At 41.6% G+C, this 27,831-nt stretch overlaps 1 protein-coding gene across 4 annotated transcripts in view; it reads right to left on the reverse strand.

The window, feature by feature from the left end:
- The window catches only part of PARN (poly(A)-specific ribonuclease), a 208,354-nt gene that overhangs the window by 148,956 nt on the left and 31,567 nt on the right, over positions 1-27,831 (reverse strand). For all 4 annotated transcript variants that reach the window (XM_088017379.1, XM_088017378.1, XM_028117504.2 and 1 more), the window contains exons 16-21: positions 27,314-27,389; positions 24,799-24,909; positions 24,436-24,505; positions 5,651-5,706; positions 4,361-4,447; positions 1,196-1,270 (exon numbers count right to left, since the gene is read on the reverse strand). In XM_088017379.1, the coding sequence (XP_087873505.1) occupies positions 1,196-1,270; positions 4,361-4,447; positions 5,651-5,706; positions 24,436-24,505; positions 24,799-24,909; positions 27,314-27,389 (475 nt within the window). The remainder of the gene's footprint in view (positions 1-1,195; positions 1,271-4,360; positions 4,448-5,650; positions 5,707-24,435; positions 24,506-24,798; positions 24,910-27,313; positions 27,390-27,831) is intronic.

Below are 27,831 nucleotides of genomic sequence, written 5' to 3' on the forward strand. Positions count from 1 at the left end.
CACTATTAAATAACTATCATAAAAGTTCAAAGCTAGGCCAAGCTTTATATATATATATGTATGTATAATACATACATATATATATATAATCCCATGGAATCCTAACAATAACCCCGGTAAGTCCGTACTATCATCCTCAGTTTACAGAGATAAGAAGAAGCTTCTCAAGGTTTAATAACCTGCTCAAGGTCACACAACTATAGGTAGAGTAGCAGCATGATTCCAGAGCCTAAGCTTCTCACTACAACATAGCCTATATTCCTGCAATGGCCACAGCATTAAGAAGAAACACCAAAATACTCTGATCTGAATGTGTATATTTGTGGAAGTTTTCCTGTAATAATTACTCATGTAGTTACATTCTCAGAAATATAGTTTTAGTATGTGGCACCTTTGGCTCAGTCAGTTAAGCATCTGCCTTTGGCTCAGGTCATGGTTTCAGAATCCTTGGACGGAGCGCAGTGTTGGGCTCCCTTCCCAGTGGGGAGTCTGCTTCTCCCTCTCCTTGTGCCCCTCCCCCTCATTCATGCTGCCCTCGCTCTCTCTCAAATAAATGAATAAAATCTTTAAAAAATTTAATTAGGCATACCACTTTATAATATTACCCCTCTTACATTATCAAGCACCAGAGAAACTTGAAATCTATTTGAATAAGTAGCTGAACAACACATATTTTATTCAATAGCTTTTCATCCTAAGGAAATAGAACATTTTGAGATGGTTAATAACAAAATTATTTAGGGCCCAGTAAGAGATGTGGTGCTCCATCTTTCTACCATCCTACTTTAAAAGCAAATAAAATATCTTTTGGTTTAATGAAATGAATAGAGCACACAAACTTATAAATAAATGGAAAAAGGATGGAGACGAGCGAACAGCGGTGTTCCCCATTCCTCTCAATTTGCTACTTCTAATTCTCCAAGCAAATCTGCAACTCATTTTAGAAAAAGTGCCATGGGAAGGGAACAGAAAGGAGGTAAGTGAAGCAATGTATTACATAGTATATCTAATGAATTAATAAATTGGTCTTTTTTTCTCACCTACACATGATACTCACTAATTATCTCCTTTATTTTAGAGACAGCTCTAAACCACCCAGGCAGCAATGCTTGTGAATCAGCTGAGTGAACCCACAGTATAAGGAGGGCGAGCTCCCACTTTATTAATATACAAAACAAATGTCCAAAGCACTTACCAATCTGCACTTGTTCGGGCTGGCTGAGAGAAACAAATGCTGATGTGTCATCAATCCAGGATATCTGAATGTTACCTGCAATGTTGAAGTAAAAGTAAAGAGAACATATGGCCAATTAGATCACTACCAGACTTCATTTGCATATCTGATATATTTCAGAATATGCGTTAATTTCAACAGTGATGAGGTGCTGGTTTAAAATGTGATCAAAATCTAGGCACCACAGAGAGCTAAAACTTAAATCTACCACAGAAGTTATAGTGAACCCTTCAAGAAAAGAGACAAGCCAGGAGGGAAAAAAAAGCAGCTTTAAAAATGTGCTTTAAAACCAAAAGAAAGATCCTTCTGGATTAAATCCTGCGGCACTTCATCTTTCAGCCCAATCTCATGCCAGAGCTGCAATTTCTTTCCTATCAAGATCACAACAGGAGCACCTGCGTGGTGCAGTCGGTTAAGCGTCGACTCTTGGTTTCAGGTCAGGTCCTGATCCTCATGGGTCGTGAGACTGAGCCCCACGCCGAGCCCCACATTGGGCTCTGCACTCAGTGGAAGTCTGCTTGGACATTCTCTCCCTCTGCCCCTTCCCCTGTTTGCACTCTCTCTTCTCTCTCTCAAATAAATACATAAATCTTTAAAAAAAAAAAAGAAAAAGATCACCAAAAAAATCAGAGACCACATAAATTCAAAAACACATCTTTCTAAATTTTCAGAGACACAAACTTTGGAAATTACGAATGGGAAACATAAAATAAATCAATGTAGCAAAAAGTACAAAAAAATTCAACATTGGTGTCAAGGCCAAGTGAGGAAAACAGCAGAAGAGGAACAAAGGAAAAGAAAGCATCAGAGAGAGAAAACCAAGAGAGACTAATAGAGAAAAGCCACTGAGAGGGGCAGAAAGCAGTCTAGTGAAACAGAACGATTTTCACATGAAGAGACAAATCTTAAAGAAAGGCTAACTAGGGACGCCTGGGTGGCTCAGTGGTTAAGCCTTTGGCTCAGGTCATAATCCCAGGGTCCTGGGATTGAGCCCCGCATCGCATCGGGCTTCCTGCTCCGCGGGAAGCCTGCTTCTCCCTCTCCCACTCCCCCTGCTTGTGTTCCCTCTCTCGCTGTGTCTCTCTGTCAAATAAATAAATAAAATCTTAAAAAAAAAAAAAGAAAGAAAGAAAGGCTAACTAGCTGCAGACACAACAGAACACAGGAGAGCACTAGGGGCAAGGAAGGAGAGGAGTGGCGGGGCAGAAAACCAAAGGGAAAGCAGAGGCCTAATTATTTGGCTACCACTCTTCTTGAAAAAACATGAGAAGACTAGAATTAGAAGTGGGTCAACATCACTGGAATTTAGTAATGAAAAAATATTTTAATTCCTACCAAAATTTTCAAAGGCTATGAATGCTTGCAAACTGCTCTGTCTCACTGTCACAGGACAATACCTCACTCCCTGCTGCACAGCAAGGTGCCATAATGACTTTCTCAATTACAAAAGTCACTCCTCCACCTTGTGTATTTTAGATAAATAATAATAGTGAACATGCCCTAAGTAGTTAGTATGCGCCACATACTATTCTAAATGCCTTCCATGAATCAGCGCATTTAATCCTCATGAAATGCTTATGTAGTAAGGGGTATCACCATCATCACTGTCATCGTCTCTGATGAGGACACAAAGAGAGAGAGAGGCTACTTGTCCGATATCACACAACTGATTCTTTTTAATTAAAATGAAAACAAAATTCTACTCAGAACATTCTACTTAATTTAGCCAATTAAAGGGTGACTACATAGGGGTAAGAACTTAATAATACAAGATGAGAAAAAACAGCAACAACATCAAAAGCTCTCAAAAGAAATGAGCTGTGAAATTCAACTGCATTTCTAGATCTGTATTTAAATTAAAAAGTAGGACTAGAATTTCAGAAGTTGTTGAGACCATCTGCAAAGACTAGGATAACCTTCCTGAAACATACCTGCTTTCACTTTTCTAAAAATTAAGTCTGTAAAGTGTTTTGCTTATAAAAGCAAATAAATAGATGCTTATTTTAGAAAACACAGAAAAGCTGGGGCACCTCGGTGGCTCCGTTGGTTAAGTTCTTGATTTCGGCTCAGGTCACGATCTCAGGGTCATGAGATCGAGCCCCTTGTCAGGCTCTGTGCTGGACATGGAGTCTCCTTAATATTCTCTCCCTCTCCCTCTGCCCCTCCCCTCTTCTTACTCTCTCTCCCTGTCTCTCTCTCTCTCCCTCCCTCCCTAAAAAATAAAAATACAAAATATAAAAAAGCATAATAAGGAAGGAAAAAAAACTTATCTAAAACAATCAGTGATAATAGCATGAGGCCTCCTTTCAGTCTGATGTCTATACAAAGTATTAAAAAAATATTCGTTATATAGGAACTCTACTTTGTATCTGCTTTTTACACTAAATGTTAAAACATAAACACTTTACCATCTTTTCATAAACTCTTCAAATATTTTTTTAAATGGCTACATACTACCCTGTTTTGGCAGTATATAAACATTTACTAAACAGTCTAATTACTGGCCATTTAGGTTTGTGCTGTCTTTACTTTATCCAAGAATTTCCAAAGAGAACAGCTTGAATATTTGTTAAAATAAACAGGCACTGCTAAGACTTACAGTCAGAAAAGTCTTTACAAACCCTAATCAGAAGATGGTTCATTTCAACCTATCACCTGACCTGATAAAAAGGAATTAGAAGAACTGCCCTACCGCACACATAACTCATCTGTTGGCCCTCTCGAACATCTGCGTTCGTCTGCTTGGACTATTCAATGTCAAGCAGTGACCACCTGCCCTTATGAAATGGACCTTCTCTCTGAACTTAATCTTAAAAATGATTTATTCTCAGCCTAGGTTTATTTTCCATGGTCAGCAGTAAGGGCAGTCATAGCAATAGTATTCTGCTTTCCGTGGATTAATAACAGCACTCTATTATGGGGTGCTATTAAAAGTGCCTCAGATCATGTCAGTACGAAGATACCAATATACTAAACCCTGAAAAATTCCACGAGTGAGACTAAACCCTTGCATAGTAATATTCTTTCATATCCAAGTTGAGGCTGTCATATATACCTACAGCCACCTGGACAGACCAAAAACATAGCAAAATTCTAAAACTACATATGGACTTATGATTTACTTACCAAAGGCACTAAAAAGCTGGTAAAGGTCGCTGGTTTTCCACTCTTTGGGGAAAGTCACATGGAGAACATGATCACGTTTCGGTTGCACTATGGGACAAATTTTTGATAAGAGGTTGACAGCTGAAAAGTGAATGATACACCAGTGGTTCTTCAATGAAACTAATCCCCAGCTAACCTGAGAAATTGCTGGGAATGACTCATGATTACCAAACAACTCCTAAACGTATTTTTAGGAATGGCAGGACTCTGCCATCTTAGCCTCAACTTGGGCTCTGATACTTCCTAGAACCCACAACGGTTTGAACCCTGATAATTCTATGCAGACCGTCTTTGCTCATGAAGTTCCGGTGAAAATTATTTCAAGGGAATTAAAAAAAAAAAAAGACTGCTTTGTTCAAGACATTTCACTAAGTGTTTTTCTCCTATTAATCTAGTTGTCCGCATGTTTATTTAGTGCAACGTCCAAATCCAATGGACTGAGGTTAAGGAGAGGCAGTCCTGAGTCAGTCTTGTGTTCTAATCTCAGACCCGCCGCTTAACTGTGCACCTCTGAGCAAGAGACCAAACTGCTCTAGCCACTCGTGGCTATCAATTGGGAATGATGGTATTTAGCTTGCAGAACTGTTGTGAGAATAGTGCATCAAAATAGAAGTCTAATCTGGAGTGCAACACATGTACTCCGCATATCACTGCAATGACTATTATCATCAGGTACAGATCACCCATTTCTACACCCCTGTGGCATGGATTTTAAGGCAAATAAACCAAGGCTAGAAAGAGAGCAATGGAAAAGAGGAGTGGGACAGCGAGGAGGAGAAAATAGAGAATAATCCAAAGCAGCAGCAACCACCTCCCAAATAGACAGGCCTTCCAAGGTTTTCAAAGAGGAAAAAAAAAAAAAAAACCCTCTACCCAACTCAAGTATATACATACTCAAATGACTGGAAAACAGAGAACTTATGGTTACTGACATAGCTAGCCATCTCAAAATTTATTGTGTATTTATAGGAAATTAGGAATTTAGAGCTCTGAGTGAAAACGAAATAATGAAGAGAAGATATATATTCTTTGAAAATTCAACTCATGCATAAACTGGAAAATGTAAGTACAGAGATGAGTTAATCAAGACCCAAGGGCACCATTAACTTGCATACTATTCATATCAACCACAAAATCACTGCCTGTTTTTAAGTGAATAAAGCTCTTTCTTCAGTAATACTTTTCCTGTTATCCCTTCCAGACCACACACTTCAATGTGCAGATGCAATGAGAAAATAAAAATTCACTTACAGTCTGGTCCTTCCAAGTTTAGATAGGGGATATCCATGACTCTCATAAGAAATAACCTACAAAAAGAAAAGAAAAACAGGTAATGGGCTAACTTCTATGAAAAACCCGATACAAGCATCTATTAAATTCTTTACTAGATGCTTCTTATTTATATCATTCCATTTCTGAAACCATTTTAAAAAGCTCTTATGAGGGCGCCTGGGTGGCTCAGTTGGTTAGGCGACTGCCTTCGGCTCAGGTCATGATCCTGGAGTCCCGGGATCGAGTCCCGCATCGGGCTCCCCGCTCGGCGGGGAGTCTACTTCTCCCTCTGCCCCTCCCCCCCTCATGTGCGCTCTCTCTCTCTCTCTCTCTCTCATTCTCGCTCTCAAAATAAATAATAAATAAATCTTTAAAAAAAAAGCTCTTATGATTTGTCTCAAAGATTTTTTTTCTCGAGGACTAAATATTTATCATAAATAGAAAAAAATCAATCTTTGGTATCCCCAAAACCTACAAAAGTTCCTGGCACTCAACAGCTACTCAATAAATTATTAGCTAAATGAATGAAATTAGTAATCAAAGAGTCAAAACAAAGTCCTCTGCAGGTCTGCTCATTGGTCAAAGGAGACTGAGAGAAATCAAACGTTACAGAATGCTAACTATCTTACAGACTTCTGAACTTTTCCTACAATTTATAAAGGGAACCCCTATGATTGGTGTTTTGTGAGCTGAGAATCACAGCACAGATATCTTTTTTTTTTTTTTACTGAAATGGAAAGTCACTGGATAAATACCAATCTTACTGGGTGAATTACACAGTCTGAAATACGATACCATCTGAGAAGCTCACGCCATTACTGTTGTTTCAAACATATTAAAGCACAAAGCAAAACAACACTTGGTAAAGAAAGCTATTCACTGATATAAAACATTTAGCAGTCATTTTATGTATACCTTCCAAAGGAAAGGATACAAAGGCTCTTAAAAAGGAGTACTTGTAAATTACAACTCTCTGTAATGCCATTCGATTTTTTTTTTAATTTGCAAGATTATGGACAAAATATCAGGCATTCTGTTGTGTGCAAGATGATTTTAATAAGTTTTACTTAGATGACAATACATAGTGCGTTTCTGGTAGAGACTGCATTATACAGAAAATTAAAACAGCAATCCAAGAGCCCAACAAGCAATTAGTTTGGCTTCACTGACCCACAATTAAGGCACATTATTACCAGGCATTCAAAAGCTAAGCAGGGCATGATCTAGTTTACAAATGGAACCATCAGTGTAAAGAACACTGTTCGGTTAATGCCAAAAAAAACGAAGTCATGGTACTCTGTGGTTTAAGAACTTGTTGCCTGGCCTACAATTTAATCAACCAAATCCTATGGCTAAGAAACCTTTTTTTTTTTATTCAGGAGACATAGAGAGAGAGAGAGAGGCAGAGGAAGGAGCAGGCTCCCAAAGAGCAGGGAGCCCGATGCGGGACTCGATCCCAGAACCCTGGGATCATGACTTGAGCCGAAGGCAGACGCTTAACCATCTGAGCCACCCAGGCGCCCGAAACCAATTTTATTTTTAGTTCACTGACTTAGGCTCAAGCATAATGTTCTGGTTCTAGGATCTGTTTCACCCAATTAAATCAATAATACTGGTAATGCTGGAAGACACACTCAGACATACAGAGCACCCGGCACAAAGGAGTTTCTCCGCGATGGCAGCTATGACTACTATTGCCAACCAGAACCTATGAGGTTATTCCTGGGTGAAAAGGCTCCATATTTTTACGCTTCATAAAATTTCCAATTTTCCATTTAGTAAATTTAGAGATAGTCCCCAAATTCTAAAAGCCAAATAAATTTAAAAAACACCCTTAATTTAAAAGTTAATGGAACATATCAAGCACCATAAAAATAATTTAAAATTTTTACCCTAATTTCAACAGAGGAATAAAAGCTGAATCAACAATTTGCTCTCTGATATTTCATCTAAATTTTAGCCTGACTAAAATAAGTAAAAATCTGTTCTTAACTAAAAGACTCAATAGATTTTTTTTTTACAGTTAATTCCACACTATCTTGTTTTGCTTGTTTATTGCTATACTGTCAAATACCTCCCAAATCAAAATCGACCTTAAGGTTCAATAAGATGGGGGGGTGGTCAGTAAATTATAGTTCATCATTTCAAAAGAGTATTAAACAATCCAAGTAACTATGAAAACTTCAAAACATTTTAGGATTTTCTTTCTACTTCTGTAAAAGTGACATTGGAATCTTTTTTTTTTTTTAAGTTTTTATTTAAATTCCAGTTAGGGGCACCTGGGTGGCTCAGTTGGTTAAGCGGCTGCCTTCAGCTCAGGTCACAATCCCAGGGTCCTGGGATCAAGCCCCGCATTGGGCTCCTTGCTCAGCGGAGAGCCTGCTTCTCCCTCTCCCTCTGCCTGCTGCTCCCCCTGCTTGTGCTCTCTCTCTCTCTCTGTGTCAAATAAATAAAATCTTTAAAAAAATAAAAATAAAATAAAATAAATTCCAGTTAACGTTCAGTGTTATATCAGTTTCAGGTGTACAATATAGTGATTCAGGGCTTCCATCCATCACCCAGTGCTCATCACAAGTGCACCCCTTAATCCCCATCACGTATTTCAACCATCCGCCCCCTATGCCCACCCCCACTCTGGTGACCATCAGTTTGTTGTCTAGAGTTAAGACTGTGTTTCTTAGCTTGCCTCTTTCTTTTTCTTCCCTAAGCTCATTTGTTTGTTTCTTAAATTCCACGTTTGGGTGAAATCATATGGTATTTGTCTTTCTCTAACTGACTCCACTTAGCATAATACTCTCTAGCTCCATCGTGGGAATGCAAACTGGTGCAGCCACTCTGAAAAACAGTATGGAGGTTCCTCAAAAAGTTAAAAATAGAACTTCCCTATGACCCAGCAATTGTGCTTCTAGGTATTTACCCAAAAAATACAGAAATTCTAATTCAAAGGGATACATGCACCCCGACGTTTACAGCAGCATTATCTACAATAGCCAAACTATGGAGAGAGCCCAAATGTCCATCAGCAAACGGATAAAGATGTGGTGTATATATACAATGGACTACTATTCAGCCATAAAAAAGAATGAAATCTTGCCATTTGCAACTGGATGGAGCTAGAGTGCATTATGCTAAGCAAAACAAACCAGTGAGAAAGACAAAAACCGTTAAGATTTAACTTATATGTGGAATTTAAGAAACAAAACAAGCGAGCAAAGGAAAATAAGAGAGAGAGAGACACAAACCAAGAAACAGACGCTTAACTATAGAGAACAAACTGATGGTCACCAGAGGGGAGGGGAGATGGGAAGGATGGGGGAACAGGTGATGGGGATTAAGGAGCGCACTTGTGATGAGCACCGGGTGAGACATACAAGAGGTGTATCACTATACTATATACCTGAAACTAATATTACACTATATGTTAACTGGAATTTAAATAAAAACTTTCTTTAAGGTCCCAAATTTTATACTATGATTACAGCTTTGTAAAATATTTATCATTAAACTAAGAAATAAAAATATCCCTCCACCCTCACTAAAAAAAAAAAAGCCAAAGATTTTGGGAAACTGAGCTTCATTTTTTAAAATTCCTTTTACTATTATCTTTGAAACTCAAAAAAGAAAATAGGGGCACCTGGGTGGCTCAATTGGTTGAGCGTCCAACTCTTGGTTCCGGCTCAGGTTGTGATGTCAGGGAAGTGAGTTCGAGCCCCGAGTCAGGCTCTGCACTGAGCACAGAGTCTGCTTGAGATTCTCTCTCTGCTTCTGCCCCTCACCCCGCTCATGCTTGCTCTCTCTTTCTCTCTCAAATAAACAAAATCTTTTTTAAAAAAAGAAAGAAAGAAAAAAAAGGCCACCAGAACCGAGAGGCCAAGGGGAAATAGACTCTTTTAGAGACACATGACTAAAAATGCCAGTTAAATCAATCTCGTGTATCCTGTGCACTATCTTACCTGTCACAGGGAGAGGAATATAAGGTAAAATCACATGTCTGAGTCTGCAATTGCTTGATTTCTTTTTTTTAAATACTGTTTTATTCCTAAAATCATGGGACCTAAGAAACTGAGAAAACCTATTATCCTATAAACAGCAAAAGAATTACACTTTTAAAAGGAGACCTCCCTAACTGATCTCACCATGTAAGTGTCTCAAAACTTTTTTTGAAGGGTATCTTTTGTCACCCAACAGACAATTTGTTCTCTGATATTTCATCTGAATTTCACCCCTGACTAAAATAAGTAAAAATCTGTTCTTAGCTAAAAGACTCAATAGATTTTTTTTTTACAGTTAGTTAATTCCACACTATCTTGTTTGCCTGCTCAACACTTTCACTAAATAGAAACCCCTTTCAAATAAATTATTAATAGCACTTCTCACTCTTCTCCAATGCCTCCATGTCTGGGCTTTAGAGAAAAATGAATAGCCCCCAAGCCTGGAGGAACACGCAAACCAACTCTGTGTGTGCCTTGGCAGCCTGCATCTCTGGAGAAAGCCCTGCAATTGGGAAACCGACCCTAAAACTGGAGCTGAGCGTCGCTGGAACTGAACCAAAGTCAACTCCCCAGTGGCCTCCCACCCCCGTATGCCAGGCTGTCTGCAAGCCGCAGCTCTGGTCACATCTCTGCCCTTCTGAAGTAAAATTACAACATTTCGTTATATGCATGCCTCCTACAAACTGGCTGTCAAAAGGCTGACACCTCCCTGAGATGATCTGATGAAAGACTTCACATATGGATCATCTGCACAACAGTGTTCATTCTCACACAGGAAGGAATGCACTGGGCAAGCAGCAATGCTGATAAACACACGCAAGGGTGCTCCTTCCCTGAGAATTGTACTGATGCATGCTCTTGCAGAGGCCTTCCTCTGCAGATATCAAAGACACTCAGACCAACACCTGCACAAAACGGTATTTCTATTTTAGTAAAGATTCAAGATGGCTGCAATTCAGTGAAGATGTGACAGGGTGGGAGTCTTGCCACATTCCCACAAGCCTCCTTGAAGAAGTATTATTTCAGCGCTTATTGGCTAAAAGGGTTGACACTAACTCTGTCAAAGATTAAGATTAAAACTTTTATTCGATACAACCACCAATTTTACACCAGGATTCTCTCCTAAGAAACCGTAAATTCAAGTTCACATCCTAGATGCCTCGAAACAAAGTTTACCCTTTTTGGCATCTATCAGGTTTTTAGTTTCTACAATTATATGACTGATGATGCCGTTAATGTCTGTTACCTCACATGTCTGGAATGATCCAACAGTAAAGCACAGCAAACTCTTTTGCTCATCAGACTAGGTGACTTCAGGTCAGCCTCTTTAATGGGCTACACAGCGTAAGCTGTGCACAATGCATTTATCTCCAAAGAGTCCCTCATATGCTGTGTGGCACTCACAAAAAGCCATCCGCCAACATCCTTTTCAGACCTGGGCAGTATGACACTGTGGCCTAGACTGTGTGAGAAGGCTTGCTGGTCACTGAAGAATTCCATTCCAGATATAAAACTTCTTAGGAACCCAGACTCTTGAGCCCTTATCAAAATGCAGTTCCCCAGATCAACAACATCAGTACCACCTGGGAACCTGTTAGAAATGCAAATCCCCAGGCCCTATCTGAGACCTGCTGACTCAGAAACTCAGGAGACTGAGAATCACTGAATTAACAGAACACGAAAAGAGCATGTTCAATGTTGTGCTGCCATTAATAATGATGCATTAATCGGGGGTGGGGGGATGGGTTAGCCTGGTGATGGGTATTAAAGAGGGCACGTTCTGCGTGGAAGCACTGGGTGTTATGCACAAACAATGAATCATGGAACACTACATCAAAAACTAATGATGTAATGTATGGTGATTAACATAACAAAAAAACTTTTAAAAAATAATGATTCATTAACCAACCAGCATAATAATGACCAATATGTGTGCAAACTTCTCCAAAAAGCATTAGTCTCAATGATTTGTTTACATTAAATGAGTCTGGCTTAGAAAAACACAAAACTATCGAAACATATACCAAGGACTACCTCAAAATCCAGGAAGCAATAACTTAAGTCTTCTACCACTCCCTGAAACCAGGAGCTCAACCGTGGCAAGCAACTAGCTTCTCTGCAAGAGATAAATTGGGGGAAATCACTGCTGACCACTATGATTCTTGATTTTAAGGAGACAGAGAAAAAAGATTACTAATACTACTCTCTTACAACTCATTGCAAAAGCCCAACCTGGTTCTGTGAATTGGCTTCAAATGATCACCTCTAGCATCACACATTATTTAGCACTAACGCGGCACCAAAGACCAGCAAACACTTGCGTGATAACAGGCACAACACACTGAATCAGCTACCTCTCACCTTATCAAAATTCTCTGACCTTACCAACAAGTTTCAGACACTCATTCTGGCAACCACAAAGCACACAAGGCTGCTCTAAGAACTACACTAAGATCGAAGGTCATTCTTTGATGACACAACAGCTTGCCTTGGACTATGGCTTATCTGAACCATTCCCCCGTTGTCTAGTGAATAAAAAGGGATTGCACAAGGATGCCAGTGTTAACCCATTTTATGCAGCTAAGCTCAAAAAACACAGAGGGCAAAAGTGATATTCAAAACACACGCAGGAAGTCCCGAAGGTGATTCAGGAACACTATTCACAAGAGGCTCAAATCTCTGGGAACTGAAAAGACCCTTACAGTTCTTTAAAATTCTGCATTACCATATCTATATATAAAAAATCAATGATTCTGGGGCACCTGGGTGGCTCAGTCGGTTAAGCGTCTGCCTTTGGCTCAGGTCATGATCTCAAGGTCCTGGGATCGAGTCCCGCATCGGGCTCCCTGCTCAGTGGGAAGTCTGCTTCTCCCTCTCCCACTCCCCCTGCTTGTGTTCCCTCTCTCGCTGTCTCTCTCTCTCTGTCAAATAAATAAATAAAATCTTTAAAAAAAAAATCAATGATTCTACTCGGAAATGAAAGAAAATATTTAATTCTGCTCCCACAGCAGCGTGCCTTCCAGTGCTATGTCTGAAGGCAGAGAAAGAGAGCGAATCAGAGTGGTGTGTCAATGGCCGCTTATAAGAAGCAACTGGCAAAAAATGGTCATGCCCGTTGCAGTGCAGGGGAAGTGCTTACTGACGACAGGTCTAACCACAAAGGTTATGTTATAAGTGGACCACTCTATAGCCACCCTACAAACCACTGAACATCATCCACATGACATTGGCAACTAGTTTTAATATCTTTTGAAAATTCATTATTGTATTTTTTTAAGTTAACAAAATCATAGAACTAGTATAATCTCAATTAGTAAATGAAGTAGACACAGAAAACACACTGCTAGGACATTCATTAAAATGAAGTGATTTTTGGGGAGGGGGGCTGGTGGAATTATGAGTGGGTATTTTGTGTTCCGATCAGAAAAAAGTATATATATATTTTTAAGTACAAAATTCCTGAATAAAATAACAATATTTATCATTATATGTTCAGCTTATTTGATCCTCTGGCGTCTGCAGGACAGGTAGATAAGCACTGGCCTCATTATACCAGGAATGAGAAAGCAGGTTTTTCCAAGTTCAGTGGCTTATATGTGGCCAGCAAGGGAGCAGAGACAGGACGGAGACCCGAAGCTTCTCACTACTATATCTACAATAAAGGCCGCCCCCGCCCCTCCTTCTGCTGGGTGCACCTCTCACATTTGACTTTTAACCTGAGCTGTTTCCAAAGCCTCGATGTGAAATGGTAAGCCTGGAGGAGTTCCAGCAGGAGCATCCAGGGACAAGTCAGCTTTTTAATCCTCAATCACTACCCAAGCCCCTAGTGGGTATATGTGAAGCAAGAGCTTGAGATACAAGCCTCCAAAAACGTTTTTATGGGGGGAATGCTCTAAGGGCTGATTAAATCATAGCAGAGCCCAGACACACAACATGAGGCTGCCGTTTGAGCAAGAGCTTTGGGTAGGCTGAAATTTCAAGGCAATGGGAATGACAGGCAGCAAGAAAAGCCTAGCTGTCAGAGATGAAAGGGACAGCCTTCCCACGTTTGCGGTGCAGAAGGAGCTGCTACCCTGGGGTGTGTGGGCATCAGGCTTCCCAGGCACACCTGGCCCACACACTGTGATCGCCCTCAGGAAAACCAGTGAATTGGCACATCCCAGGTTGGGAGAGATCTAGAGGTGCCGGAATACAAGAGTGTATCTTAGGCGATGTCAGATCTGGGCACATAAAGCCAGGCCTGAATGATCCCGAAGGATTTCTAATGTCATGGCAAGTCTGCATAAAGAACAACAGTGCTTATCTGGTCTCCTTCCCTGGCAAAAAGAAAAACCTGAAGTCACGAGACTCTTCATTCTTCCTCCTAGAAACACACTATTTCATTCGAAGAGCAAAAATTTGCATTTGTTCATCTGCTTTCTTCCAGACGACACTTCTGTTCCTAAAAAGCTTTATCTCAAAAAAAAAAAAAAAAAAAAAGAAAAAGAAAAAGGAGAGAGATTTCCAAGTAAAACTGCATTCCTCTCACACCACTGAAGACTGGGATACAGAGACGTGAAGTAAAATCTCATCTCAACACAATCTGAGCAGTGAATTAATTTGAGGCTCACCCCAAGTCCCAAGCCTTCCCAAGGAAAACTGAAACCTTTAATGACTGCCAGCCCTACTGTACTTGCAAATGGTCTTGGTACTTCCTTCAAGGCACAGCAGTAAAAGCACTTCATAAGAACCTTGTATGCAGGGCTCATCATTATACATATTTATGTGCTATAAAAAACTAATTTTATCATCCAGGGTAGGAAGCATACAGACATCTCTCACAAAACAAGCTCATTTATTTTGCTCACTAAAGCACTTGTATAAAATACGAAGGCAACCACTGGCCGGAGGGGACTTACTGTGGCATCAGTTATTTTAATGTCACCCGGGAGGGGGGCACACAGTTTTCAGTGTAGTCACTTGATGTTTTGACAAATAGAGCGTTACCCGACATCTGTCCTGAAGCCAACCCATGGCCTTTCTTAAACAGATAACAATACTAGAAACAAGGGGAGGGGGGGAGAAAGAAAGAAAACCAGCAGCTCATCTGAACAATCCCCATCAAATGAACCATATCAAATTACATCAAATAAAAATGTTAAACTAAGCATTATACAAAGGCAATGTCTGCACAGCCTGTGAAACAGCAGACTGTAAACTGTCAGGGGAACCCATCCCCACACAATCCGCTGGTCGGAGTCAACATCTTTTACGACCACTTGCTCAGCCCAAACACCAAGAGAAAAGGAAATCTATGAAAGATGCTAGCATCGTCTCCTCAGAAAACGTGCAACCCACCGCAGAACTGTCTCTTTAGAAACTGGGTGCTTGGGGGGAAGAAACCATTCCCGGTCAAAGACAGACCTGGGTTATCCCTGACTCTGCCATTTCTGAGACCCTTGGCAGACAGCCTTAGCTTTAAAATGGGGACATTACTGGGGTGTCTGCTTGGCAAAGCACATGACTCTTAATCTCGGGGTTGTGAGTCTGAGCCCCACACCAGGTGTAGAGATTACTTAAAAGTAAGATCTTCAAATGGGGACATTATTATTTACCTCTGAGGGTTGCCAGCAGCAATTACAGTAAATGCAAGGAAACTCACTGGAGTGGAGGGTGTTCAGTAGAGAAGACTTTGGTGTATGGTGGTACCAACCTGGTACTATGGCTAGTACCAGATTTTTGGTATCACCATACACTGGTGACCCTTAAATCGCATGAATTAAATTTTAAATAGTCTTGGAAGTAACTATCACCTGTTTTTTTTCTAACCAGAGTCAAAGCAAGGCGAGGAATACCTAAGAACACAGACTTTACTAACAGCCTATATAGTGCACTAAACGATGGTCTCCAAAATGCACATTCTAATCCCCAGAACCTGTCAATGCTGCCTTACTTGGAAAAAGGGTCTTAGCAGATGTAATTAATAATTAAGTTAAGGCTCTTGAGAACATTATCCTGGACTACTGAAGGGGGCCCTAAATGCCAGCCCAAGTGTCCTTGTGAGAGAGAGGCAGAGGGAGGACAGACACACACACACACACACGGCAGAAGCCGCAATGTGATCACGGAGGCAGAGATTGGAGAGAAGCCAAGGACTATCAGCAGTCACCAAAAGCTAAAATAGGCAAGCAACATACTCTTCCCCGGAGCCCCGGGAGGAAATGCAGTTGTGCCGACACCCTGATTTCAAACTTCTGGCCTCCAGAACTGTGACGGAACAAACTCCTGTTGGTGAAGCCACCAAGCTTGCAGTGATCTGTTAGGGCAGCCACAGGAAAACTAATACAACACCCTACTGTGGAGGAGGCGAGCTATTTAAATATATATCCAGGGGTTGACCGATGTTTTTTTTTTACCTCTACAAATTACTTGTTCATCGTCATGATAAACAAGTCATGAAGCCAGGGGGAAATCTATCTTTAAAGTAACTAGAGCCAACACAAGGCTGGAATGGCTCAGCAGGTGCACAGCCCCTGTAACACCCCCGGGGCTAGGCAAGCCAAGAAGAGGTGTGCACGGTCTGTGCCCTTGAAGATTTCTTTAAAAAGCAGCCTTTTGAAAAAGCCACAGATGCAGCTCGCCTAATACATGTCTGGCAATCAAGACTGCAAGGTAGAAATTAGACAAGCAAAACCAGCTTGAGGCAAGCACCCTCCTTCCTGAAGAAGTCATGATAACAAGCACTGGTTCCCAGTCTTAAGAAGCCGGACTAAAGGCCTGAGAATCATTCAATGTGCCCTGGACTCATCTGTCTTTTGCCTTTCTGAAAACCAGTGTACTACAGAGCTTTCAGGGTAACCAAACCAAGTCAATTCTTGGAGATTCCTTCTATCCTAGTAACTTGGGGAACCAAAAGTGAAGCGAACATGACTCAGGCTAAAATAAAGGGCTTTGGCTAAGGCACGCGAGGATGAAATACATCCTGTATACTGGGGGCAAATACATTCTGCAAACCAGGGAGAAACCTTCTGGAATCTGGGAGGCTGCTCTAAGCATTTGCAAAGCTGTGATTTTACTCCTCATGGCGCTGGACTCCAAGATTTGCACGATCCAGAGAAGGATGAAAACGGACTCCATTTTTTATAAAAGGCATACTTCTTGGCTCTCTATGATTAAAAAGTAATGTCCACAAGAGCACCACAGTCCACTTCTAATCAGTTCAGAACGAGTGGTAGACGATGCTCCCCAGCCCTGGTGCAAAATCCATTCTGGGTAGAAGCGAAGGGGCAGAGGACATCACCCCTTCATTCACGGACCGCAAATATAAAATTAAAGGATACCACTACCACGTTGTTGGCAAAGCCAGCCAGTCGGACATGGAAGGTCCCACAATCACCACCATCACTGTCTGCCTCCATCCTGCCTCCCTGAGCCCTCGGTTCTAGGATCTCCAGGGGCTCCTGTGGCACAGCTGCTCCTGGTGCAGACAACTGGAGGAGACCGTGCCCTTCACCTCGCTGTCTTACCAGCATCCTAAGGCTCAAGACACACGAGTGTGACCGGCACACAGGCAGAGAGTCTCTTCTTCCCATTCACAACCCAACCTCGCAGCAAGACCTTTTTCATTAAGACACAAAGACACTCAGGCAGTGTTTTCTTAAGGGGATTCCAGGTCGCTGTTCTCTATAAAAAGGATTTTATTGGCATCCTGCACTTCTGCCTCTTTCCTGCTCACAACAGAGACTGCCATCCATGAAAACCGGCTAAGTACACACAGCCCACTTTGTTCATCTAGCACTGTCCCCAGTACCAGGAAAAAACGAGAATCACATTACTTTCTTGGAAGTTCACTGTGGTGAAAGCCACAGCAACTAGACTCCACAACATGCCACACCCCGTGCTGACCGGCCTAATCGAGGCTTCTCTGCAACCTGAGGTCTAGCCTCCCAGGGGCCCCTTTATGATCTGCGTTTCACAGATGTGGCAACCCAGCTTCAGAGAGGATGAAGGTCCCACCTGAGGGGCCCAGGCTAAGGCCTCTGCTCTACCCATTATGCTTCTGCAGCCCTGCAAACAAGCAAACCCCAGCCAAGGTCCTGGCACTGGTTCGCAACCACACATCTCAAGGCTTATTTGCCTAAGAAGTGATCTCAACCTCAGACGGCCAAATAGAAAAGGAAAATGCTCCGGGTGTTTGCAAAGTATCAGTCATTCTCACAGATTAAGACCTCACGGAAGCAGTGAGTTGCCCAAAAAGGAAGAGCTCACAGGACAAACATACAGAGACCGAAGAAAAGTAGATGAGAGGTTCCCAGGAGCTGAGGGGAGGCAGGAGCAAGGAGTTATTGCTTCATGGTTACAGAGTTGCTGCTTGGGGTGAGCAAGAAGTTCTGAGGACAGAGAATGATGATGTTGGCACAGTGCTGTGAATATCATTAGTGCCCTGAATCGCAGACCTAAAAATGTTTAAGGGGAGCCTGGGTGGCTCATTTAAGCGTCTGATTCTTGATTTCAGCTCAGATCATGATCTCAGGGTCGTGAAATCGAGCCCTGTGTCGGGCTCTGTGCTGGGCATGGAGCCTGCTTAAGATTCTCTCTCTCCCTCTCCCTCCCCCTTCCATGTACTCACTCTCTCCCTCTCAAATAAATGACTATTTTTTTTGAAAATGGCAAATTGTATGTTACACATATTTTATGGTCATTTTTCAAAAGTAATATTGTCATACACAAAAAAGGTTGAACTGTACACTTTATAATTGTATGAATTATTTGGTATGTGAATTTACATCCCCATAAAGCAGTTAAAACAAAAATAAAAAGAAACAGCTTCCAAGAGGTGACCAAGTAAATGCCATTTCTTTCTTCCCCTCTCTCAGTAAAAATCTACACCTGGAAGGGCTACACAGCACAAACACTGAGAAACCGCCACATGCCTCCAAGTGCAAAACCAACAAGCAAAAAGAGAAATCCCACGCAAACCTTCTCCCTGAGCACCATTTAGTTACAAGCCGCCTTTCCTCCTCCCCCCACTCCCTTTTCTGATCAAGGCTCCCGACTGAATAGGAAGCCCCGCCTTCAGGGTGTGTGCAGTACAAAAGGTATGATTAGGCCGCCTGGGTGGCTCAGTCCGATAAACATGCAACTCTTGGTTTCAGCTCAGGTCCTGATCTCACAAGATTGAGCCCCATGTCAGCTGAGCGCAGAGTCCGCTTGGGATTCTCTCTCTCCCTCTCCCTCTTGCTCCTTCCCCACCCCTAAAAATAAATGGGTAAATAAAATCTTAAAAAAAAAAAAAAAAAGTTATGATTACAGGGTGCCTCCTATGAAGGCACAATAGCCGACCGTGTGCTCCCGGCACCTGGTCAGAGATGCACATCGTCAAAGTATAAATGTCCCCAAGGCAGTGGCAGCAGCGCCGGGCTGACTGACAGCCACCTTGTGCCAGGCACTATGCATTTTACAGACATGCTCGCATTTTACCCTCACTACAACCCTATCGATTGGGTATGAATGTTCTCTGTTTACAGAAGAGGAAGGTGAGACACAGGGAGGGTATGTAACGTGCCCAAGATGGCACAGGTGTAAGAAGTGGGACTGGGATTCAAACCCAGACACCTGACCGCAGAGACCACAGCTACCCTATATTACATGATACCCCAAAGTGAAGCCATTCTACTGGAGAAGCTAATCAAGTGATTTAAAAATGTTAAATGCGGGGCTCCTGGGTGGCTCAGTTGGTTAAGCGTCTGCCCTCGGCTCAGGTCACGGTCCCAGGGTCCTGGGATCGAGCCCCGCGTCGGGCTCCCTGCTCCGCAGGAAGCCTGCTTCTCCCTCTCCCGCTCCCCTGCTTGCATTCCCTCTCTCGCTGTCTTTCTCTGTGTCAAATAAATAAACAAAAATCTTTAAAAAATAAAAATAAAAATGTTAAATGCACATGGAACCCGTTCCGCAGACGGTTGTGACATCCCCAGCTGCCCTTACCCACGGCACAAACTGTGTTGTAACTCTTGCTTATGTTGGGACCACGGAAGGCTCATGGTGGGGAAAAATCACTGTAACACAACAGCGGACTTACTCTATACCGAACCTGAACAGTGCGTAAAGACCCATTTGACCCATCACCCAGGATGCTGAAAACCGACAGCAAACACCGGGCATCAGAACAGATTAGCCTCACCCTCCTGTTAGTCCAGTGCCTTCTGTAGGAGGGCCCAGCAGGAGAGGAGAAGAATACCACTCTCCAGAGACAAGCAGGGTCTGCACTTGCAGACACATGGGCCCAGGGCCAACTCGCTAGCGACCCGTCACTCCACACGGCTCGGCATGAATGCCGGTCGCTCGTCAATGGAGCAAACGAGCTTTGCTCTCCCCGTGATCACTGCCAGGGCCGGGAAGACAGGAGGTATTTTGTTTTCTTATAATCCTTCAGTTCAAAATCTCTCTGATGTCAAACAGGACACACATGCCTATATTATACCAGCACATGACGGCTTTCCATGGAGGAAAAAGGGAAAAACTCGGGTGCTTTAGTTCAGGTATCGTAATGATCCCTCCCCCTCTATGCTGATCATGGTTACATGTACCTACAGAACCTTCTGTAAACCGCTGTATTTGTCTGAATGAGAAAACTTTCATAAACGATCGAAACCAAGGGCAGCTTGTTCCGTTACGTCCCAAATGGACGCACTTCATCAGCACCTGATTTCTCATAAGCAAACGGTAAGAGGTGGGTACCAGCAAAAGTGAACCCTTTATATTTGTTACAATTTTATATCCACACGGTATCAAATTTCCTTCCTGATCATGAAACTAGAAACACAAAACACATTCCACTACCAACATCTACTTTTAGAATCCACCGGCATGTTAAATTCTCTTCTGTTTCAAGAAAGGGAAATAATAAATACTGGGCAATGTCCTTTAGCATGCGATATTTATAACTTCTGTGGGAGGCAAATAATTTTATTCCATTTTATAGAGGAGGAAACAATGCGTCCAAGAGTGTATCACTCCTTCTTATGGCTTGTCTCCTCAGCTCCAGCGCAGAGACAACATCCAGCAATGTCCATCCCAGGAAGGCCTAAGATTTCTACAGGAATCCTGTTCCTACACAGGACACTTGTGCGAAGACCAAGATGGCCATCCTCTACAGAGAACGGCAGGCAATTCTTCCTTTTTAATTCCCTTACTTACAGAGATGAGCCAGAACAAGAGACTTGCTCATTTCCTTCCTCTAAGACATGAGGTAAATGGAAAATAACCTTCCCAAAAACCTTCAGAAAAGGTTATCTATGAGAGAGTTTAACCGACACAGATGACTATTAATAAAACATAAGGCAAAAGCTGATTTTGTGCTTTTCTGTGGTACGAAAAAAATGAAAGCAGAGAGTATTTTTAGCTCTTTCCAGCCTAAAAGAATTTGACCGGAGGACCTTCTCCAAGGCTGGTTTTCCATGCATTGATCAAAACTGACCAAGTTTAGGGACGCCTGGGTGGCTCAGTCGTTAAGCGACTGCCTTCGGCTCAGGTCATGATCCTGGAGTCCCTGGATCGAGTCCCGCATCGGGCTCCCTGCTCAGCAGGGAGTCTGCTTCTCCCTCTGACCCTCCCCCCCATGTGCTCTCTTTCTCAAATAAATAAATAAAATCTTGAAAAAAAAAAAACCGACCAAGGTTATAAAAGAAGGTAAATCACTTCCTGCCCAGAGAACCTACAACATAAACAAAGGGTACATTCCACACACAGCCAGTCCTCAGCAGTGGTCTGATCCGTATTTCTATTGCTCAACTCCCTTGCGACGCTCCTTCTGATTCCAACAAAGGAAGGAGAAATGTAGGAGGTACCCAGGCCAGGAAAGAGACAAAATGGCAGCATGCAAAATCCTCACAGGACATTCTTCTAGGCAAATATGGCTCAGAAAGCACCTTATACTCCATGTGGTCTTTGCAGAGCACTCAAAAGCCAGCTGTCCGGGGATTTCTCAATATCTCTCAATACAACTTACCAAAAAAGCATAACTAATGCAGCCAAATGCTAATTCAGAACAATGCAGAAATAGGTGGAGTTTATTTCCCCCTCAAGGTTTACTTTCTAAACATAAATCTGGTAAGAGAGGAACAAAAAGTTATTTGCATATGTAGGCAGTCTGATTTCCACCCAAATTTATGTTAGGACTATGCATATTTGGTTAAGCTCATACTGAGAAAAGGCTGGTGCCAAACAAACTCTCAGAGAAATTTACAGATTTTTCTAAAATCAACCACTTGAGAGAATGTTGATGGCCCTTTCTGAATGTTTCTCTACAAGGGTAATCTTGAAAAAAAAATGACAAAATCAAGGTTAATGTCACAAATCAAACCTGCATGAAGTAAGAATGAGGTCAGTATTAACACAGAAAGAGATGTTGAAAGGTGCAAGTGCTTTCCCCACTTTCTAAATGGGTTGAGAAGAGATGACCGCATTTCATAATGTATACAGATATCAAATCACTATATTGGACACCTGAAACTAATATGATATTGCATATCAATTATTTTTCAAAGAAAAAAGGGACGACTGTACTTGACCAAGCTATTCCAATGTAGAATAAAAATAGTTCTTATTTTGCATTTCAAATCCTGCTGGACTTTTTTCCTTCAGAGATGAAGAAAATATTCTTCCTTTACAGATGGAAGGAAAAATGGAGCAAAAAAATCAAGAATTTTCAATGTGATATCATAGGAGGATTCCCAAATCTTCAATTATTTTTGGTATGCATCTAGGTTACAGGGGGAAAAAAAATGAACATTCCAATGTAAAATGAAACTATGTGTTTACTGTCCAGTTCCTTTGAATTGTCTTGAACATTATTAGCAATAATAAACCGATCTATTAATACATAAAGTCTTTGTTAAGCTTCTTAATTAAAGCTAATTTTGATTGCTCTTCGTGTTGGTCACACAGGTTAATGATAAACTAAGATGCAGCCTATTATCGAACCCAATTTGTATCTATCACCTGATTTTATAAGGAGTTGATTTCAGTGGAGAAGCAGGCTTGTTGTTTCAAATATTTAAAAATGAGGAGTGCCTGGCTAGCTCAGTAGAAAGAACATGCAACTCTTAATCTCAGGGTTGGGAGTTCAAGCCCCACGCTGGATGTGGAGCCTAGTTAAAAAAATTTTTTTTTAATTAAATATTTAAAAATGAGTAAACATGTCCCAGTTGAAAAATACTGTTGAACAATGAATGGACTTAACATCCTGCACATAAAAGTGCAAGGAGTGGCCATGCTCCGAACAAAAATTAGGGTCACCTGCACGTTCCATGGTCTGTGACATAAGCTGCCCTTCCAAAGTTTTACAAAGATAAACACTACCCCCAAAATAAAAGTGAAGAGCGAAGAAAATCCTGTTACCCATAAGGAAATGGACAGACAGGCAAGGATTCAACTGTTAGCTTCTAGAATTAATTTTCCACGCCAAAAAAAATTCAACTTTGTATCCTTATCATGATGCACACTGAGTAATGTATAGAATTGTTGAATTACTATACTGTACACTTGAAACTAATAGGACACTGTATGTTAACGATACTGGAATTAAAATAAAAAACTTAATAAAAAATTCAACTGTATTTTCAATATATACTATACTGTTTTCCGTTCCTCTCTGAAAGATGTTTTGAAAGTCAAACACATTTACCTCTGAACTTCCACAGAAAAGAACAAAGATTAAAAAAAAATAAGAAGCCAGAGTGTGATAAAACTTACTAACTCAGACTACACAAATTCCAAACCTGTAGGAATCCAGATGTTTGGAATTAACATCTGTCTCTGCAGCATGTCACCTAAGTACAAGCACTGTGATACTAGAATTTACATAGACATCCAAAGGAGTCAGTGTTCTTACCCAGTAAAGCACTGATAGGATTGTAAAGTGCTGCACATAATGTAAGGAAATGATGTAACCAAGCCAACGCTGAAACAGTTCTTTCTCCCAGCAGTAATGACCCATGTGGGCGGCCTTGTTCTGTCTGGCTCCCCCAGAATCTCCTAGAACCAATCCTGTTAAGAGAGCTGGGGTAAAGAAGGTTTAGGGCTCTGGCACAGAGCCCAACTGTGGCCAGCTTGAGGATCACATCTATAACTTTCGTCTCAACCGTGCCAAGAAAGCACAAACCACACTTTGAAGTAATCATCTTGAGAGTCTTTGAAAATGCTCTGAACTTAGACATCTCCCTAAATCACACAGACTTCTTGCAACAATGAGTACATGAGCAAGCTTTTACTTCACTGGATCCATTCAGATGAAAGCCTGGGATAAAACGACAATCAAAACTTCTCCATAGATTATCTTTAAAAGCCATTTGTGTATCATCTTCTAAAAAGAGTATTATTTAATGAGATAATAATGCAAGTATAAATAATAACCTCACGTGTAAAGTATGTTAGCAGTGTTAGGTCCAACTACGTACACACACACACACACACACACGCACACTCACTCACACGGTCTCCCTTGCAGATAATTTAAATGCCAAAACCATCAGTTCTTTGTCTTAGAAAAGATGCACTACCTTTGGCAGTGTTTTCTTTTCTTTCTTTCTTTCTTTCTTTCTTTCTCTCTTAGCCAATAGATTTAATAAATTATTTCCCAGGTCAATTCCTGTTTTCAAAACACATCTGAGTCACTTGAGATGAGAAATAACTTTATCTAAAAATGCACCACAGCTCCCAATCATCCCTACCTGACATCCCAGATACTGGGCTCTTCCACAATGAGAGAACATGGGCACTGGGACGCTGATTACTTACTTGTTAAAAAAAGGTTCAATGAGTTTTGATCTGGCAGACACATGAATTTTTGGAGGGCTAAGGAAAGAACCTAATGAAGAAAAGAAGCACAGTATTACATACAGTCAAGGAGACAAAGCCTGAAAGTTCAGACAACAAACCAGGTAAATCAATAGCACGGTTCATAAGGGTAAGAGGCACTCGTAAGGGCCAAGTGCCACACCAGGCAAGGGTCAACAGATCCTTCTGTGGACTCTGCACGCCCCACCCCACACCCCTCCAACGCTGACCTCCAACCCTCCCACTTCGACCTGGGTGAGTGGACCCCAGGGAAATGGTAGACAGGCAAGATCCACCCCAGACCATGGTATGTTTGGTGAGTACCTAGGTAGTTCGCCATGGAGATGAAGCACAGCCCTGTGATATAAGCATCATAGCCTGCCTCGTGGAGCTGTTCAGTAGCTGTGTCATAACTTGGAAAGCCTTCTGCACTTTCTAAAGAGAAAAAAGAAAAAGAGTTTCCCCAAGGATATCACAAATCGTGAAGACGGGCAGGCACACCGCCCTACCAAATTGCATTGGTATATGCCGCAGACATATCCTAGACAAGCAGGCAAAGGCTATCTACTTCTTAATTCTCTCCACACGGGACCTTGCAATGTGAAATAATAGGGTCACTGAAAACGAGGGCTCTAGACTAGAGAAATGGCTCAGTGACATCATCAAGACCCAGCCACAGGCCTCCTCGCTGCACACTGGTGGGTACTATTTACGATCATGCATAACTTGCCCTATGATAATGATCCCTCTTCTGACCGTTTTCTGAAGTCCCAAGGAGCTTCTTCCCTGATGACGTGGGACATAAGTATTTCAGTCATGACTAATAATACCATGGATTTGTGTGTCCCACTGTCTGGGTCTGAATCTATGTTCCACCATCTATCTGCTATGTGATCTTGGGCAAGTCACTCCCCCTCTGGGCCTCCACATTGGCAAAATGGAGATGAAAACCAAACCTCCCTCATGAAACTTACAGGAGGATCAAATGAGCTAATGCGGTAAAGTTCTCACATGGTGCCGGGTACATGGTCAATGCTCAGTCACTGGTATCGATCAGTACCCCAGGCAACCCTCCCAAAAGGCAAAAGACTCTCTTCAATTTCGGCAGCTCAATTCCACAATGCCCTCTACTGTTTCCAAGCTAACGGATCTAAAGATGAAGGCACAACTAACTCCAAAAATAGACCAGAACTTGCTGTCACGCTGCCTGTGGAACATGGGGCCACTTCACAGGATAGAGCATTTTACAACATGATTCTTACGTCACACTGACACACACACATGTTGAAGACAATGTCTGGGAAGAGCGACCAGCTTTAGAGTAAATTCTCTGCCAGGTACCAGAACATTACATGGAAAGAATGGTATAAAACTGTAACTCATAGGGGTGCTTGGTTTCGGCTTAGGTCATGATCTCATGGTCATGCGATGGAGCCCCGCCTCCAGCTCTGTGCTCAGCAGAGTCTGCTTGAGATTCTCTTTTTCTCTCCCTCTGCCCCTCCTGCTTGTGCTCTCTCTCTCTCTCTCTCTCTAAAATAAATAAATAAATCTTTAAAAAAAACTTTAACTCATAAATATTTCCCAGAACCATTCTGAAAATGAATATCAAAAACACTGTAACCGGGGCACCTGGGTGGCTCAGTTAAGTGTCTGCCTTTGGCTCAGGTCATGATCCCGGAGTCCCAGGATCGAGCCCCATGTCAGGTTCCCTGCTCCACAGGGAGTCTGCTTCTCCCTCTCGCTCGGCCCCTCCCCCCACTCCTTCTCTCTCTTCCTCTCTCACTCTCTCCCTCAAATAAATAAAAATCTTAAAAAAAAAAACACTACAACAGAACCAAAAGTATGAATGGAAATTAACAACAAAGACTTTATTCTTACGTCAATATGAGGCTGTTTAAGCACGAATTTTTAACCTCCGTATTAAGTATTAGACTTTAAGCTTTAAAAAAGTCTTTTAACATGATAGCCAATATCCTCTACTCTACCACCAGCTGAAACACATATTTCCAAAATCAATTATTTCCATCATACTGTCATAGAAAAGGTCTAGGCTTTCTTCCCTCACCCTCACTCCTTTTCTTAATTCCTTTTTTGGACTATTACCCAGAAAGGGAAGCAAATAGCTATAATCTTGGCTGCTTTAGTACCTTCCATTGTCAATTTCTGAACCATTAGTCCAATTATCAATGTCTTCAGAAGTTTGCAGGCTGCAGCTAATGGAATGCTAATTACAGTGTCAGCAGCAAAATGAGGTGTACAGGAACCAAGGAAGTAACACGTGGCAGGTTCACCAAACACCTGCGTAGGAGCCATGACCAGACATGGCAATACATCTCTGCCCCAAAAAACATTCCTCCCTACTTCTGGTTTTCCTTGCTGCTACTGTTCCACAGCTAAGCCACCTCTGTTGAGAGGCAGGCCTGGAGACTCTCCTTCCTCATCTGGAAACCCAGGTCTTGGGCTTTTCGGAGACAAAAAGTGTATTTTCATTCGACCTCTGGCAATTAATCACCAAGTCTTTGTTCCTGCTTCAACAATGCATGATAGAGAAGAAAGACACATCAAGTTTTGGGAGAATTCCAAGCATTAAGAAATAAAAGCCCTGAAGCTTGAAGCTTAGCAATTAAAATCTACCCCAAATCTATAAACATAAAATAGACGTAAGATTATGAGAGCATCTTTATTCAGAAAGCAGTAATTCAACACAGGGCGTGAGCAAGTTAACTCAGCCAAAATCTGTAAATGTGCATGATGGTGTCTAGAGCAGTTTCATCTTCCTTCTGTGAGATCCGTGATCACAAGCACTTGGGGCACTATCAGGATCACTTTATTTTCTTACCAACTTTAGGAGGGTTGAAAGGCGTCTCTTTTAACCGCTTTTCCAATTCTGCAAGGGATGTGTTGTTAATGATATCCTGCAAACCAGAAAGCAGAGAATTATGAGCTTTAATCATCTCAGTACAACATAGAGGATTCACTGAATGTCAGGACCAAACAAAAAAGGTCTATCTAGTACTGCCCCCTTGTGTTCTTTAAAGAAACACAGGAGTCACGGTTTCTTCAACGTGAGAGACAGCAAGTGTCAGGTTCACCATGCAGAAAGTATCACCATAGGAAACATCTTTGGAGATGTGTTAAATATCTACAGAACTTGGGCCAGAAAGCTACGCTGTTCTGGCATTCATTTCACTCAGTTATGTAAAGTCACTTCACAAAATAGCAAATGATTTCACTTTTACCTGAATTTTCCCAATTAGAAAATATAACCAAAATATATAAAATCAAGAAAATAATGAAGTGTGTGCATGAATAACCTATTCAGAAATGCATTCTATATATATGGAAATATATATATAC

This window comes from Eumetopias jubatus, unplaced genomic scaffold (assembly GCF_037043125.1).
Source record: "Eumetopias jubatus isolate StellerSeaLion01/CBP00866 unplaced genomic scaffold, mEumJub1_p1.0 scaffold_12, whole genome shotgun sequence".
NCBI lineage: Eukaryota > Metazoa > Chordata > Mammalia > Carnivora > Otariidae > Eumetopias > Eumetopias jubatus.